Below are 17529 nucleotides of genomic sequence, written 5' to 3'. Positions count from 1 at the left end.
GGCTTGGATGGATGGTCAGGGAACTTGAAGGACCATGATTGGAAAATTGGTGACAAGATGGTGTGGGGTAGAGGTATGTGGATAGACCACTATGAATGGTTCAAGAAAGTAAATGTAATCATGTTTCATGTGAATGCTCATCAAAGGTTACCTCTAAAGAGAAGGACTTTAACCTGCAAGTGGATAAGAAGACTCTCACTGTGGAGACTGGTCCTCCTCTTTGCTCTACCACTCCTGTTATCACCCAATGGACACATGCACAAAGTGGACATGGTGGCAGGGATGGAGGTTTGCATGGGCACAGCAACATGGACTTCCACTCACCAAGGCTGACTTGGCCACTGCCACGGCTGAGTGCCCCATTTTCCAGCAGCAGAAACCAACATTAAGTCCAAGATATGGGACCATTCCTAAGGGCGATCAACAGGCAACATGGTGGCAGCTTGATTATACAGAACCACTTCCATCATGGAGCGAGTAGTGTTTTTTTTTCTAACTAGAATAGACACCTTCTCTGGATATGGATTTGCCTTCTCTGCATGCGATGCTTCTGCCAAAAGTACTATTCGTGGACTTACAGAATGCCTCATCCACCGGCATGGCATCCCACATAGCATTGCTTCAGATCAAGGAACTCACTTCACTGCAAATGCCGTATGGTTATGGGCTCATGTCCCAGGAATCCACTGGTTGTATCATGTTCCTCATCATCAAGCTGCTGGCTTGATAGAATGATCAAATGGGCTCCTAAAGACACAATTATGGTGCCAACTAGGAGGCAGCAACTAGCAGGGCTGGGGCAATGTTCCCCAGGAAGCTGTATACACTCTAAACTGCTTTAAACCAGTGCCTTATATATGGAGCTGACTCTCCAATAGCCAGAATTCATGGCTTCAGGAACCAAGGGGTGGAAGCTAGACTGGCACCACTCACTATTACTCCTAGTGATCCAATTGCAACATTTTTTTCTACCTGTCCCAGAAACCCTGTGTGCTTCAGGCCTGAAAGTCCTGTTCCTAAAGGAAGGAACTGGCACTGATTCCACTGAAATGTCAGCACTGATTTCACTGATTCACAGCACTAATTCCACTGAACTGGCAACTGAGAATGGCCCCTGGTCACTTTGGGATTCTCATGCCTTTCGATCCACAGGTCAGGAAGGGTGTCACTATACTAAGTGGTGTGACTGATCCTGATTACCAAGGAGAAATTGGACTGGTGTTACATAATGAGCTAAAGAAAAATATGTCTGGAATCCAGGAGATCCCATAGGCAGAATCTTAGTGCTGCCATACCCTGTGATTAACATAAATGGTAAATTACAGCAACCCAATTCTGACAGGATGTACAATCATCCAGACTCCTCAGGAATGAAGGTCTGGGTCACCCTACCAGGCAAAAAACCACAGCCAGATGAGGTTCTTGCCAAGGGCAAAGGTTATACAGAATGGGTAGTAGAAGAAGGTAGTTTTACCTATCGGTTACAAGCCTGTGATCATTTACAAACGTGAGGTTTATAATTGTCAGTGTATTTTCTTTATATGTGCTTATTGAATATCTTTCAATTATTCATGTGTGATATATCAGATACAATTGGACTCAGTGTGTTTTCATATATATGTATGATACATGTTTGATGTTAAGTATAAGTGTGATTTCATTAATGTCTGGAAATTATATATGGCTATAGAATTGTGTAAAGGTGCCAAGTGGACAAGGGGTGGATTGAGATAGTTAATGTTTATTGTGCCAACATGGCCAATGAAACCATGTGGAATTAATTGAGGAGCGGAGAGATAAATAGCTCGGTGAGTCTCACCTCTCTTGTCTCTTGCTCTTTGATCATCAAACCAGTGTGTGCCTGCTTTGCTTGTTCTGTGCTTCCATTTGCAAGCTACACTACCTGTGGGATACCTAACCTGTGGATTTCATCACGGTTATTTGAGGTTCCTTCAAGATCTGCTTTTCTACACTATTGGAATTTACATCTCTTGAGCTGGGGGGACTGTTGGATCCTGTCACCTAGCTGACTCTTGGTGACCTGCCTTGCTGTTTGCTGCTTGTGCCCGGATAGCCTGAATTTTTTTACCTGGCGGTCCTCAAGATTTGAAAAACTGCCAGTGTCTCACAACTATCTCTGGGAGAGTGAGTTTCTCTGAGCCATTTGTACTGCTTTATTATTTAATTAAATATTTATCTCTTATGTTATCTATCTATCTGTATAAATATTTAGAAAATTATTAGCATTCTGGTTTTGTTTCTCTAGAGAACCCTGTCTAACACAACTATAAAGTTAATTTCAACTAATAGTGACCTTATATGACAAATGTATATTGTCCCATTGGGTTTCATAGGTTTAAATATATAGAGGAACAGATTGGCAATTCTTTTGTCCCATGGGTGACTGATAGATTCAACTACCGAAGCTTTCTAACAGTTACTTAATATATTAAACTGTTCAACTGGCCTAAGGTCATATTTATCTTCATTGGTTATTTTTTCTTTATAAAATTCAAAAGTCATTTTGGGTCTCTGCTCAAGCCCTCCCTCAATGGCAAGAACACTTTGTTTTAACAACCTAGAATTCTGTGATGCTCAGCCTCCAACATGATTGCTGAAGATAAAATGGGTGCATAAGTAAATGTGGTAAAGAAAGCTGATGGTGCCCAGCTATCAAAAGATATAGCTTCTGGGGTCTTAACAGATTGAAATTAAACAAGCAGCTTTCCAGCAGAGAAGTAACAAGGCAACATAGAAGAAGCACACCAGCCAGTGCAATCGTGAGATGTCAACAGAATCAGGTAACATGAATCAGAAGAAAAACAAGCAAACAAAAAATATTGTTGAGAACAAGGGGGTTGGAGCAGAGACCCAAAGCCCAACTGTAGTCAATACAACATCCCCTCGCAGGAGTGTTGCAAGGAAGGGATGAGTCCATCAGGGTGTAGTATAGCACCGATGAAACACGCAATATTTCCTTGGTTCCTTGAGGCTTCCTAACCCCTCACTATCATGACCCTAATCTTGCCTTTCACTGTGGGCTAGGCCAGAGCATGTTCACAGTTACAGAGCAGAACTCAGACCACACAGAATCCAGGGCTCAGGTCACACAGAATCCAGTATAGATAAACCCTTTAGCTACAGAAATGAGAGTAGCAATACCAGGAGGGTAGGGGGAAGGTAGGGGGAGAAACCATGGGGGAATGGAGACAGTGGTTAGTATAAGATATGAAAATAATTCTAATTTATAATTTATCAAGGGGTCACAAGGGTTGAAGAGACAGATGGAGGATAAAAGGAGAAGTTAATACCATGGCCTCAAATAGAATGTACATGTTCATAAAATAATGGTATAAACATATATGCAAATATGCTTGATACAATTGATATATAGATTGTTATTAGAGCTGTAAGATCTGCCAATAAGATGATCTTTAAGAAAGTAAATAAATAAAATTCAAAAGACAAGCGTATTTTGTAATCTTTTTTCCATTTGAACACATGCTCTGTCATTTTTCATTCTTTTCCTTTTACCTCACTGTAATTTTTGTGTTTTGAGTGAAGGTCTTGTAGAGAACTCATTGAAACTCAGACAAACAAAACCACTATTTTTGAGCCTATTTCTACTCATAGTGACTTTACAAAGAGTTTCTGAAATTTTATGAATCTTTATAGGCTCCGACTGCCCCATATTTCCCCCATGAAGTGAGTGGTGATTTTGAACTGTTGACCTTGAAGTTAAATTGGCACTGCCAGGACCGCTAGTTGGTTTACATTTCTACTTTTTCACCATCTGTAAATCTCTGATATTTAATTGAAGAATTTCATACATTTGCACTAATTATAAAAATTGCCCTGCTTGGTATAGTAATTTATTGGTTAATCCATGAGTTTTCTATTTAGTTAGGTAGCTTAACGTTTTAAGGTGAATTGGATGACAGCTACAGATCATATAGCACTTTTGCATTCAATAGTTTATACATATTTTGTTTCATCTCATTCACTCCGACCCTCTCCCTCCTCCTAGACCCCTGATGCTTCCTGTTTCCATGCTTCCATTTCTTGACCTTTCTGCACTTTCTTTGTGTGATCACTGCCATCTTGACTCCAAATGATTATCAATTTTCTGTCTGTTTCAACTACTTTCCTCCTGTTCCTCTTTTGCTCAATTATTCTTTTCCTGATTTTTAAAAGCAATCGAATATTTTGTTAATATTCCATATCTGTATATTTTATTTGCTTTGTAACTAGACCTCCCTTCTTAACGTTTAGTCTTGATCAAAGGTAAATTTATGAGTTTGTGATAGCTGGCTCCAACCTCAGCTTCTTGTTTACAGTTCTCCCACCTCCTATTTTTCTTCTTCATCCCTGTCCTTAGAAACCACTCTGCTGGATGGAGAGGTGAGCTTTCTCCATCTGTCGGTTTCATGTCTGACAGACCCTCTTCTGCATGTTGTGCACGACAGTCTTCATCTAGACCATCTATGACACATGGGAATAGAGAGTGGTGTGCTATAGTTTTGTGCACTTTATGTTATACCCTCTGTTCTTAGCTTCAGAAACAAAGATTTTAAAAATGCAATCAGGAACATTATACAACACAAATTATTCATTAACTGGTGCTGGCATTGTGGGGCAGAGACATGGTATGTCTTGATCAGCTGCATAGGAAAGATCATTATTCTACTCTTTAAGAAAGAAGACAAAGAAAATTTAAATTAAGACTACTGTCAAGTTCAAAGATGAATCTTCTTCTGTCTATCACAGAGCTCTCAGCATAAATAGGATAAATACCGGTAATTTAAAAATGTTAGAAAATGTGATTACGCTGTGTGATTAGCTTCTGGATCCCAGCGTTGGAGTTAAACCCCAGAGAGATGATTCACACTGTGAGGCTCCTCACTGCGGCTCTGGCATTCTTCTGAGATTTGCTGCCGTGAGCAGGGCTCCCCTCCCTCATCCAACTATAAATATAATTTCATTTTGCAGCAGAGATAGGCATCACGAAGGGTCCTTAATGAGAGGCTGAGGAATTCAGTGTCTATAAGAACCGGAAGTAAGTCTTTGGGTCTTTATTTCTTTTACGTTTTAGTTAAGAGGCAACTGCGGTGAAGGTACTCCGAGGCCTACAACATCATATGCGTTTTCATGCTTAAAAACCAAGTTTTTGTGGATTCTGCAAGTCAATGGGGAACAGAAAAATGATTTTTTTCTCTCTACAAAAGAACACGTGTTTCTCTCGGTGTTTATTGGCAAAGAACTAGAGGCAGTAGAGAGAACTATTAGTGAAAGTGTTAATTAAGTCTTTCTCTAATAGCGCTCAATATGTTCTTACTGTATGTAATGCTTCAGTGATAAGCCTTATTTTATCACTCAGTTAAAAACCAGTTTCCATTATTTTAGAGCTGAGGATACAGCAGCAAGCCAGGTTAAGTTCCTTGCCAATTACAGGTAGTTCAAAACTGGTAGAAGTAGAATTAGAATCATGGATTGACATTTGATTCATAAAAGTTTGACTTTCCAAATACTGAAGTGCTGACTTTTTCAACATTCTGGATTTTAGATTTGGAGCTGCATAGCATAATCTAATTTGATTCATATATTTGACAAATGTCGGTTCTGAAGTAAATGTAACTCAAGTTCACCCAGCGTTGCCTATGGAAACAGCTGGGCATAGTTCTTAATTCGTTCTAGATCTTTTGTTTGCTTGAGGTAATTCTTCTCTTTGCACAGCTCTCTGAGGAAGCACACACCCCTCCTGCACACACACAAACACACATCACTATCTGGTACTAAAGGATGAGTACACATGGTATCCTTTCACCTGTTATGCATTCCTCAAGAATATTTGTCTATAGCTAAATTATTACTCATTTTCTTCTAACTGTGATTTGTTGCTTTTAAAGTCACCTCTTTAGTGAGCCCCTTTGTGATGCTCCAAATGAAATTTGAATCCCTTCTCACACCCACACTCTGGTTTGTTTATTTCCCCATAGCTTGTGCTATCACTGAAGCACCATTTGCTTACCTACTTAATTACTTGCTTGTTTACTGAAGAAATATCCAGAAAACAAAAGAGCTTTATGGATTTTTTCACTTCAAAAACAAGTCTATTGAAAAATGTTCAACATCATGAAAAAGCAATAAACACTTAAGAATATCCAGTTTGAAGCCCATGATAACTTACAATATTTAGGAATGCTATCATTATACCCACATATACTTGGAAGAAAATAGTTACTTTTTCATAATCATAAAGCCATTAAATTGAAGTAACGCTATCTTAATACATAGGTTCCCATCCTAATCCCAATCTTTGTCAGTGATTCTAGGTATGGCTCTGGTAGAAATCATTGCTCTACAGGCGATCACAGGCAGTGAATCAATAGCACAGAAGAACATACCCATGAATAAAGAGAAGGGGAGTGATACAAATCTGCTTCATATTATCCAGTGTAAAGATGTCACATTCGTCCTCTCAACCCTCTCTTCCTTATCACCTTAATCTGTAAAATGTGTCGGCTCTGTTTATGGAATCATTCACATTCAGGGAGGCAATACAATAGCTTACAATGGAGATTCTCAAGCCAGATGACTCTGAAATCTGTACTCACTGGCAGTCCGAGCTTGCTCCAATTGCTTCATCTGTGTGTACTTGACTGTGACGAACACAGAAAAACATCTGCACAAATATTCTTGAAAGCTTAAGTCTACTATTACATGAAAAATCTTAGAGGAATATCCATGCATGTGGTTAGTGATCAAAACATGTTAGTATCCAAAATTACAAATGTATTCAACAAATACTTATTGATTGTTTATTGTTCTTCATGATGGAAATACTGGCACAAAAAGACTTGGTTTTGACTGTAAAATGAGAGCTATAAAATAAGATGAAAGTTTGGCAAGTAGGGGATTAAAGGATGGAGGGCATAATGGAACAGGCAGTACATATATTGAAAGAAAGAAGAACAGATGTGAAGAAGAAGAGATATAAAAAGACAGAGCCAATAGCATAACTGCAAAGTACTCAAAAAGTGAATTCTTGGTGGTGGTGTGGTTATGTGTTGGGCTGCTAGCCTCTAAGTCACCCCATTGATACCACCAATTGCTCCACAGTTCAAAGAAGAGGCTTTCTACTCCCCTAAAGAGTTACAGTCCGGGAAAAACACAGGAGAAGTTCTAATCTGTTCTCTAAGGTCATTATAAGTCAGAACTGACTTGATGGCAGCGAGTGTTGGAGAAGCAAAAGCTTAATTTCTTTCTTTAAAACTATTTCTCAATGCTGGAGCCTCGTACAAGTGGGTTAGGAGAACCCATTTGATGTGAAGATATTTTGTTAATTCATTTAATAATACCTTTATTGGCTCTTTCCAGGTGTGATCCTGGAACAGCAGCTGGGTTCTAGATTAGAATCCTCTGAGTGATCGATATAAAGAATCGCACGTTTCATTGCTCATCTCCTCACTTTCAGAAGCAAGTGATTATAGTGAGCTGCTAATTTTCTTGATTAGCAATATTCCCATTGGATAGTTTTACACCTTAAAGGCTAAATAACCACTACCTCCTAATTATGTGCCATGATATTCTCAGAGGAAATATATATATGAGAAATTATATGAGAAATCTATATTCATCAATTATTTCTTCTTAAAAGAATATATAAATATGAAGTGATGAATCATAACAAAAATGAGCTATGTATTATCTTTAATCTTGAATACTTACAATGCACACATGGGAAAGGAAATATATTATTTGCCTGCAATGCAATATGCTTAGCAATAAATTAGAGGTAGAGAGAAGTTCTGAAAACGCAGAACAGAAAGTCACTGATTCCTTTTGAAGTACGATGGAGGAGAGTGAGGTGTATTCCACAAAGGTGGGCATTTTCCATGGTGACTTTGTAGGAAGAATAAAGTATATAGTGTGTAAAGAAACAAATAATGTAGGAAAAAAGGACATTTGTATCTTGATGTCTATGAAGATATAAGTGGAAGTAGAGGTATAGGCATAGAATAGAAAGATAACAGAATGTTAAAATAAAAACTTACTGCCATCACGTAAATTCTTTTCATATGGGGTTTTGAGGATATAACAATATACTAGAATAAAGAATTTTATCTTTCTTCCTTAGAATAGCTGGTGCATTTGAATAGTCATCTGGTATATATTATATAGATGACCTTGCAGTGAGTAATTCAAAACTCAACTAATACGTTACCACTCTCCTACTTTAAAGCAAAATTAAATAATGACAATATGGATATGTAATTATTCTACAGTATAATAAGAATGAAAGATGTTTTGACAGTGTATGGAGATACATAGAGAAAGAAATTATTGCATTTACAAATCTATCCATTCATGAATGATCTTTTTTTTTTTAATTTAGGTACAGGCACATACTCTGGAAATGTCCATTAAGAATGGCAGTGTAATCACAGAATTCATTCTCCAGGGACTCACAGATCGCCCAGAACTCCAGCCTCTCCTCTTTGTGCTGTTCCTGGTGATTTATCTTGTTACCCTCACAGGCAATCTGGGCATGATCACGTTAATCAGACTGGACTCTCGCCTTCACACCCCAATGTACTTCTTCCTCACTAACTTGGCCTTTGTGGATTTGTGCTACACCACAAATGCGACCCCACAGATGCTCACTAATTTCCTATCAGAGAAGAAGAGCATTTCCTTTGCTGGCTGCTTCACACAGTGTTATATTTTCATTGCTCTTGTCCTCACTGAGTTTTACATCTTGGCAGCAATGGCCTATGACCGCTACATGGCCATCTGCAATCCTCTGCTCTACACTGTGAAAATGTCCAGCAAAGTGTGCATCTGTTTGGCCACTTTGTCTTATGTCTATGGCTTCTCAGATGGTTTGTTCCAATCTATCCTGACCTTTCGCTTGACCTTCTGTAGGTCCAATGTCATTAACCATTTCTACTGTGCCGACCCACCACTCATAAAGCTTTCTTGCTCTGATACTTATATTAAAGAGTATGTTATGCTTATTTCAGCTAGCTTCAATCTTTCTACCTCCTTCACCATCATCCTGGTGTCCTATGTCTTCATTATCGCGGCCATCCTGCGGATCAAGTCAGCAGCGGGCAGACACAAGGCCTTCTCCACCTGCGGCTCCCACATGATGGCGGTCACCCTCTTTTATGGGACTCTATTCTGCATGTATGTAAGACCACCAACAGATAAGACCTTTGAGAAATCGAAAATAATAGCTGTCTTCTACACCTTTGTAAGTCCAGTCCTTAATCCACTGATCTACAGTCTTCGGAACAAAGATGTAAAACAAGCCTTGAAAAATGTCCTCAGACGAAATATAGTCACTAAGATGGGAATGCCTTAATTTCCCAATAAACCATGACTCTAAAAGTTTGGCTCAAATGTGTTCATATGATGAGGATGAACTTTAGTATTCTCTATGAATATGTAGCATGTATCTCACCTGGAAGTCTTACACTTTGGGGAAAAATGGAACCATTTATTACTCTATGTAATACTCTACTCCCTCTGTGATGCTCTATGGCTCAGCAGCATTAGCATTACCTTGGAGCTCATTGCAAATGCAAAATGTTAAATAACTGTATACTGTTACTCATATCAACTTTATAAAGATCTTCATTTTATCCCAGTTCCTAGTTTGAAATGCACCACTGTAAAGCACATTTTATCTCTTGATACATCCTAAGACATAATGTGCTTGGATTATTTATAAATAAGAGTAGGAGAAATATGTTCTCAGACCAGTTACTGGCAGTCAGTCAATAGGATCTCATTGGTCTGTTGAAGAAGACCTACAGAAGCACATCTTTCTGAGATACTGTAATCTGAGGATCTGTATTAAAATATAACTGGAGGGTCATGACAGCAGTTGATTGTTTCTTACCAATTTGGTTGTGTATTTGGTAGGTTGCCAATAAAGAGAAGAGAAGACAGAAATCCATTTCTAGACTAGAATTTGTAGATCCATATCTCTGAGTTACAGGCACCAACTCCATCCCTCTACACCTCCAGCCTAAGGAAAAGGATGTGCTTTCACTTGCACTTGGAATTTTTAGAAGAATGTGACATGAGAGGAAAGACTCAACATGTGGGATAAGAGGAGAGCTGAGGAAGTAATGAGGCATATCAAATGGAGGACCTATCTTGATTTGAATATTAATTTTCTATTTGCTATTCTTAAAATTAAGTAATATTAATTCTCTTTCCTGAGCATAGATTTAGGTAGATGGTTAACTTTTATGTACCACAGACATGAGGATATGTTCTCAGAGATAAATGGAAGTTGCTCTTACTTTTAAAACACCTAGGAATAAATTAGGTTTTTTTTCATGATTATTGTTCAAAATTATAACTTAAACTGCAAATAAAAGGTTTTGCTCTCCAACACACTGAATATGTTCTTACCCATTATAATCAAGTTGATACATAGACTCCTATAGGACAAAGAAGAATCACTCCATATGGTTTCTATGAATGTATTCTTTATGGCATCAAACTGCCATATATTTCTTCTAAAGAATAGCTTGCATTTTAACCCCCATGTAACCAGGGATATTAATAACTCCTTACTACCCCAAATGCCATTTCTTTCATTCTTAGAAGACAAAACCTCTCATTCCATCAGTATAGACTAGAAGGACATGAAATGCAATATCTACATATAGATATATATACTAACTTGAATATAAAATAATATGTAATATGTATAGGTCTCTATGTGCTGTTTCTTACATATGTCAGCTAACAAAACTCCTTGAACAATGTATGCAAAATGAGAATTTATTATTAGTATATTCTAACACATCATCACTTCCAATTAGAGAAGTGTACCGGGTCTTAGACACCAAACCACATGGGGATTCTACAGTGATGAGACTATTCATATGTTAATATTTATCCCATATCTACTTGCTGCTAGGAAAATTGAGTTTCTGATATGGACTTTGAATATTGGCCTATTATCCTGCAACTTCACAGATTTTTCTATTGATTCTTGTATATTTTATTTTTATATATTTCTTATTCCCTTTTGTTCCTTAAAAAAGGAGAAGCCCCTACATCATTTTTTGTTGTTTATGGTTTTTATCATTTTCTTTTCACTTCTCTGCTTGCACTGACCTAGCCTGATAGTTGAGTTTTGAATAAAGGTACAAAGAACAGATACACATGTCTTGGGTTTCAATTTATAAGAAACATATTTCATACATAATCAAGTATTATTAAGTTAACTACATATTATTCATAGATATTCTTTATCAAATTGATCATATTCTCCAATTTTTCTTTCTTTAATGTTCATTTAAATCATGATGGATGTTGACATTTGTTAAACACATTTTCTGCCCTTAAAATCATTTCTATGCATTTGTTCCCCTTTATTCTTCCAATGTGGCAAAATGTATCAAATCTACTCTGCATCCTTGAGACTAAATCAAATTGGTCATGTTTATAGCATCATTTTAATCTTTGATGTAGAAGGTGTGATTTGATATTTTTAGTAATTTTTTTCATCCATACTTAGGGAGGAGATTTGTCAGTGTTTTCTTTGCTGGTAATTCTTTTGTTAAGATTTACTATTACAATCCGACTAGTCTCATAGGATATTTTGGGAAGTTATTTTTTATGCATCTGCTTCTAAAAATACTTGAGCAGCTTGAGTGATATTTCTTTCTTAAGCAGGAAATTGTTAGAATTCACCAGTGAAATCACTGTGTGCTATGATTTTGTTTTATTTCATTTTTAAATTGGGAATTAATACATATATCATGTCATTCCATAGTTCAATCACGTTGAGTAGAATTGAACAATTGCTACCACCACAATCAGGTTCAAAACATTCTTTTCATACATGGACTCTTTGACATCATCTTCCTTTTACCCCCCCCCCCCCACCAAACCCCAAAGCCCTTTTCTACTTGTTACCCCTATAGGTTCATCAATCCTGGGTTTCATATCCTGAAAAACATAAAAGCATATAACACATCTTTAAGAGGGTTACCTCAAATGACATGACACCTATGAGATACACTCTAATATGAACAACAACAAAAAGATGCAAACCAAAAATACAGAAAATATTTGAAACAAGATCAGGTCCAGCCTGTACAATAAGGGGAATCTACTGGCAAACTTTTAACTGTTCAAATCAGATTTATGCTTTTGATCTTCTATATGCCTCTCTCCCAAGCATTCTTGTTTAGTGACCACTTTCTTCCCATCCCTCAATCATAGAGAGGAGAAGTTCTTTTGGAGGTTTATTCCTGATGTGGTTCCAGAAATGAAGATTGGGCTTCCCCTGTCATCCACTGCTTTCTCTGCACCAGATTCTCACAATTTCAACTCCTATACTAAGCCCTCCTTTGTCTTCAGATTATATGGATTACAATCCTTTGGTGACTGATGATGGTGTGCTTCTTCCATGTGGACTTAGTAGACACCCCATGTAGATAAGGTGATATTAAATATCATTTCCAACATTCCTTTGGTTAGTGTGTTAATTCTGGCTGACCAGAGAAACAAATTCATAGGCACTCCTATGTGTATAAGAAAGAGCTTTATGTAAAGAGTAATTACATATTAAAAAAAACATTCCAGCCCAGTCCAGATCAAGCCCATAAGTCTGATATTAGCCCATGTGTCCAATACCAGTCTATAAATTCCTCTTCATAACACTTCTGAGATACACCCTAATATGAACAAACAAAAGAGAAAGGGTACTGATCACAAGGATCTACATATAACCTCCTCTCTGGGGGATAGGCAACAGAAAAGTGGGTGAAGGGAGATGCCGGGCAGTGTAAGACAAGATAAAAATACCATGTCTTGGATGAGGCACACCTTAGCCCTCAAGGGAGCATTGAAGAATAAGGTACGCATGAACTAAACCATAGCATTTTCAAAAATCTCATACGCATGTTAATGCTGGACAGTGAATGAGGACAACCATAGAAGAATGGACTTATTTGAATTATGGTGCTGGGGACGAATACTGAATAGACACCATGGACTGCTAGAAGAATGGACAAATCTCTTTTTGAAAAAAGTACAAGTAGAATGTTCCTTAGAGGTGAGAATAGCAAGACTTCATCTTGCTTACTTTGGACATGCGATTAGGAGGACTCTGTCCCTGGAGAAGGTCACCACTCATACTTGTGGAGAGTCAAAAAGATGAATTTTAGCAGGAACTGCAACAATGGACTCAAACATGACCACAATTGAGAGGATAGCACGGAACGGGGAAGCTGTTAATTCTGTTGTACACACAGGGTTTCTATGAGCTAGAAGAGACTCAATGGCACTTATCAGCAATCATGAGGAGTGAAAATAAGGATTTTCCTATTAACTTGTCTGGTGGAAATTAATATAAATTCCTGAGTTCCAATTGATCCCAGGTACATGTACAAAAAATGTTATGCCAGAGGATTTCTTTGAGACTGAAACAAGGGAAGGGGTGCTTTTTATTGATTTGAGACTCAATGTTTATTGAGAGATAGTAGAAATGGAAGGTCTCTCTATTTTACCAAGTTTTTTCATAAACACTCTTCTCAAAGCTTGCTTCACATCCTTGTTCCGCAGGCTGTAGATGAATGGGTTCAGCATGGGACTCACGAATATGCAAAACACTGCCACAACTTTCCCTTGCTCAACAGACTGCACATTTGCAGGCCTCAGATACATGCAGAAGAGGGACCCATAGAACATGGTGACGGCCGTCAAGTGGGAGCCACAGGTGGAGAAAGCTTTGCGTTGCCCCTCACTGGAGCGCATCCTTAGGATGGTAATGAAAATGAAAACATAGGAAATGAGGATGATGAACAGGGAAACTGTGAGGTTAATCCCTGCAGACACAAACAAGGCAGTTTGCTTGATATAAGTATCAGAGCACGTCAACATTAGGAGGGGTGGGTCAGCACAGTAGAAATGGTTGATGGTGTTGGGTCCACAAAAAGATAGGCGAGAGGTCAATATTACTTGCATCGTCCCTACCAGAGAGCCCCACAGGTAGGGAAAGGTGACCAGGGAGATGCAAACAGGTCTGGACATTTTGCTGCTGTAGTGCAGAGGGTTGCAGATGGCCATGTACCGGTCGTAGGCCATAGCACCAAGCATGTAGTACTCAGTAAGCAGCAGAGTCACAAACACAAAACACTGGGTAAGACACCCAGCATAGGAAATGGATTTTTTCGCCGATAAGAAGTTCACAAGCATCTGGGGAGAGACATTTGTGGAATAAAAAATATCCACACATGCTAAATGGGAGAGGAAAAAGTACATAGGAGTTTGCAGGCGAGGCGTGAAGCGGATGAGTAAAATCATGCCTAAGTTCCCAGTCATGGTGACGAGATAAATCAGGAGAAACACCACAAAAAGGATGGGCTGCAGCTCTGGCCGGCTGCTCAGTCCTAGGAGGATAAATTCAGTTGCTTCAGTGCGATTGTTCTTGGGAACTATCTTCATGTTCACGTTCTTTACTAAAAGGAGAACCCTTGGTTATATGTAAAATGAGAAATAAACTCCATGCAATCCTACAATAAGAAGAAAACAATGTACATTTTAAAATTGACTTTGAAATCCAAAGATGAATAAGAATTGCTCTTGTGCACCAATGTCAAAAGCAATGCTATTCACAATACTCAAAGGTAGAAACAACCCAAATCTCTAGCACCAGATGATTGTGTAAGCAAAATGTGGTATCTACATGCACTGGAGTAGTATTCAGACAGAAAGAAAAATGAAGTTTTAATCCATGCTCTGATATGGAGGAACATTGAATACTTCATGCCTAATGCAAGAAGCCAGACATTGTACGTGCCACTTATATGAATTATCTAAAATAGACAAATGCAAAGCCAGAAAGTAGATTACTGGCTAACAAATTAAGGTGGTTCAGTGAAGAGCTGCTTTCACTTAATTGCATAAAGAGGTTCTGTTTGGGGTCATGAAAATGTTTTGCAGATGAATGGTGGTGCTGGTTGTACAACATGGTGAATGAATTCTACAGTTCATAATGGTTAAAATGGAAAGTTTTATGTTATGTACATTTTATGCCATAAAAGTCTATTAGTTTCTGTTTCCTCGGATATCAAAGGGTTTCAATAGCTGCCATCAGTTGGGGTGGTGGGACGAATTATAGTGCGAAATGCATTTGAAGAAGAGATGATGGAGGGCATGCACCACACTTTGCTGGCTGTTTGCTATGAAACCCGATGGAAATGGGCTTCTTCCACTGGTGTTCCCATTAAGGCTATGTCGCTTATCCCCAGACATGATCCCTGTGAAAGACTGATCATGATTGAAATGCTTGAGATAATGGAGCAAATGGAGAATGGACACCCTTCCTTGCCAATAAAGACAGGCTCCTGTCATTTGGATAAACGTCTAGTCCTTGAGAGGCATGGAGCTAAGTTTTCTGTTGCATGCATGTCAGGTTCATTTTATTCCTCATTTCTCACTCAGCCTCCAGCAATCATGAGCCTCTCCCAGTCCTTTGGTGTTATGCTTATTCCAAAATGTTTGTTCCAAATTCACAACCGCAAACCTGGCCTGTTTCTTTACCTATTATTCACCATTTTACAGAAAAGCCCCCTTTATCTCAACTATAACCATCTATCTCATTCTCTTTCATACACAGATTTCTAATAGACTGTCCTGTCAGGGTCACCCTCAACATATTTCATAATGAATCTGAAGGTGACTTGTCAGCTTTTCTTCTCCTACCAGCCAGTTTGCAGACAAAATCACCTCCTTCTGAAGCTGCTTCAGTGGTCTCAGGTTTTCTACATTTGGAATTCTCTAGTCATCAAATACCTGTTACTGGCTTTCTTAAATGGTTCAAAGCTTTCTTCCTGAAACACCTGGGCAAAATTTTACCTTTCTTAGTTTGCTTCCCAAGGATCTAGGTGATTATTTCCATTTGCTCCCCCAAACTCATCTTCTAGAACTTTGTCTTTCATTTCTTCTGCTCTGATCACATTGACCTACTAGCTGTTTCTTGCACCTTGGGACACATTATCACCTACATGCTTTTGCACTTGTTCCCTTGCCTAGAATACTCTCCCCTTGGATTTTTGGAAGCCTCATTTTATACATAGTTTAAATCTCTCTTCTACTAATATAGCCTCTGCAAGGTATTACTTGGCAAGTTAGCAGCATTCCAAATTATTCTCTAACCATGAACCATGATTAAGTTTTCTCATCTCACTTCCTGAAATGTTCGTGCATTTATAGGTTTATTGTCTGTGCTCTCCATCAGAAAGCTGGCTACACGAGAGGAGGACTAGGTATGTAGACATGACACCTGAGGAATGAATGCAGGGTTAGTACTTGTAGGCTAGACTGTTGGGAATTGGAAGTGGGTAACACATAAGCTATGGTTGCTTCTATGAAAAACCAGGAGAACGCAAGAGTCATGCCCTACAGAGAAGGACAGATTGTTAGGCAGCACAGAGCTTTCATAGTAGGCATTTTTCCCTGCTAGGCAAGCATGGACAAACTCTCTCTCAGGCAGTGCTCCAGTGGCCTCACCTGGGACCATTCCCTTTGGCGATCGTGAATTTTTTCCGTGAAAGCAGCTTCCCCCAAACAACATTTGTGTGTGTGTGTGTGTGTGTGTGTGTGTGTGTGTGTGTGTGTGTGTGATGGCTGATGAGAGAGAGCGGAATGTGGCTGTGAAATTTTGTTTCCTGCTCTGGAAAATGCTGCAGACACTGTGGTGACGTTGAACACAGCCGTTAAGGACAGCGCTGTGGGAAAAACTCAAGCATATCGTTGGTTTTCTCTTTTCAAAAAAGTGAAACGTCAATTGATGACAAACTTTGTTTTGGATGTCCGTCAACTTCGTGAACAGACAAAAGTGTTGACTTGTAATACATTTGGAGTTCGTTCCACCAGGTCAGACTGTTGATTAAGCTTTCTATTTAGAAGTTCTGAAAAGATTGTGTAACAGTGTGTGACCAAAAAAAAAATAAGCCTGATTTGTGGCAGAGAGGACACTGGTTTAGCCACCATGACAATATCCCTGTTCATACAACCATCTCTGTGTGCTAGCTTTTGGCAAAAAAGCAGCATGCCTCTCTGGCCCACACACCTTAGTCACCTGACCTCACTTCTTTTTGTTTGGCTTCTTTTTGTTTTCATGAATGAAGAGGGACATGAAAGGACAGCAATCTGACAGCATAAAAGGGGTGAAATAAAAATGAAGGAGGAGCTGTCAGCCATCCAAACAGATGAATTTGAAAAATGTTTCCAAGAACAGAATCACAGATTTTACAAAAATATTAAGTGTAATGGAGACTACTTTGAAGGTGTTAAAGTTGTTTTGTAAAATAATTTGCATACCTAGCTTTGAAAAAAAATTATTTTTGGGGGGTACCCCCTTGTAATACCTTTGTCAAAGCCATATGCTCAAAAAGCTAACACTTAGGTCAATGCATATGAACAACACTAGTTTCACGTTGGAAGCATGTATTGAACCTTTGGTAACATTAATCAACTGTTATTAATGCC

General features: G+C 38.6%; 2 protein-coding genes across 2 annotated transcripts; one reads left to right on the top strand and one right to left on the bottom strand.

Moving 5' to 3' along the window:
* The first annotated feature begins 8416 nt into the window (after positions 1-8416).
* On the top strand, positions 8417-9367 carry LOC142446376 (olfactory receptor 5M11-like). The gene has a single exon (XM_075548130.1). The coding sequence runs from the start codon at positions 8417-8419 to the stop codon at positions 9365-9367; it is 951 nt and encodes a 316-aa protein (XP_075404245.1).
* Positions 9368-13503: 4136 nt separating this feature from the next.
* On the bottom strand, positions 13504-16558 carry LOC142445692 (olfactory receptor 5M5-like). The gene is made up of 2 exons (XM_075547630.1): positions 16549-16558; positions 13504-14495 (listed from the first exon to the last, which is right to left on the bottom strand). Exons 1-2 carry the CDS (start codon positions 16556-16558, stop codon positions 13504-13506), a joined length of 1002 nt encoding a protein of 333 aa, XP_075403745.1.
* Between the last annotated feature and the right edge of the window lie 971 nt (positions 16559-17529).

Source organism: Tenrec ecaudatus, chromosome 4 (assembly GCF_050624435.1).
Source record: "Tenrec ecaudatus isolate mTenEca1 chromosome 4, mTenEca1.hap1, whole genome shotgun sequence".
In the NCBI taxonomy this organism is placed as follows: Eukaryota; Metazoa; Chordata; class Mammalia; order Afrosoricida; family Tenrecidae; genus Tenrec; species Tenrec ecaudatus.
The sequence above is the reverse complement of the archived record's forward strand: the minus strand, read 5'-3'. Positions and strand labels throughout refer to the sequence as shown.

Bases quoted from the DNA above. Each gene is read 5' to 3' on its own strand.
- LOC142446376 (XM_075548130.1), top strand. From the start codon at position 8,417: ATGTCCATTAAGAATGGCAGTGTAATCACAGAATTCATTCTCCAGGGA.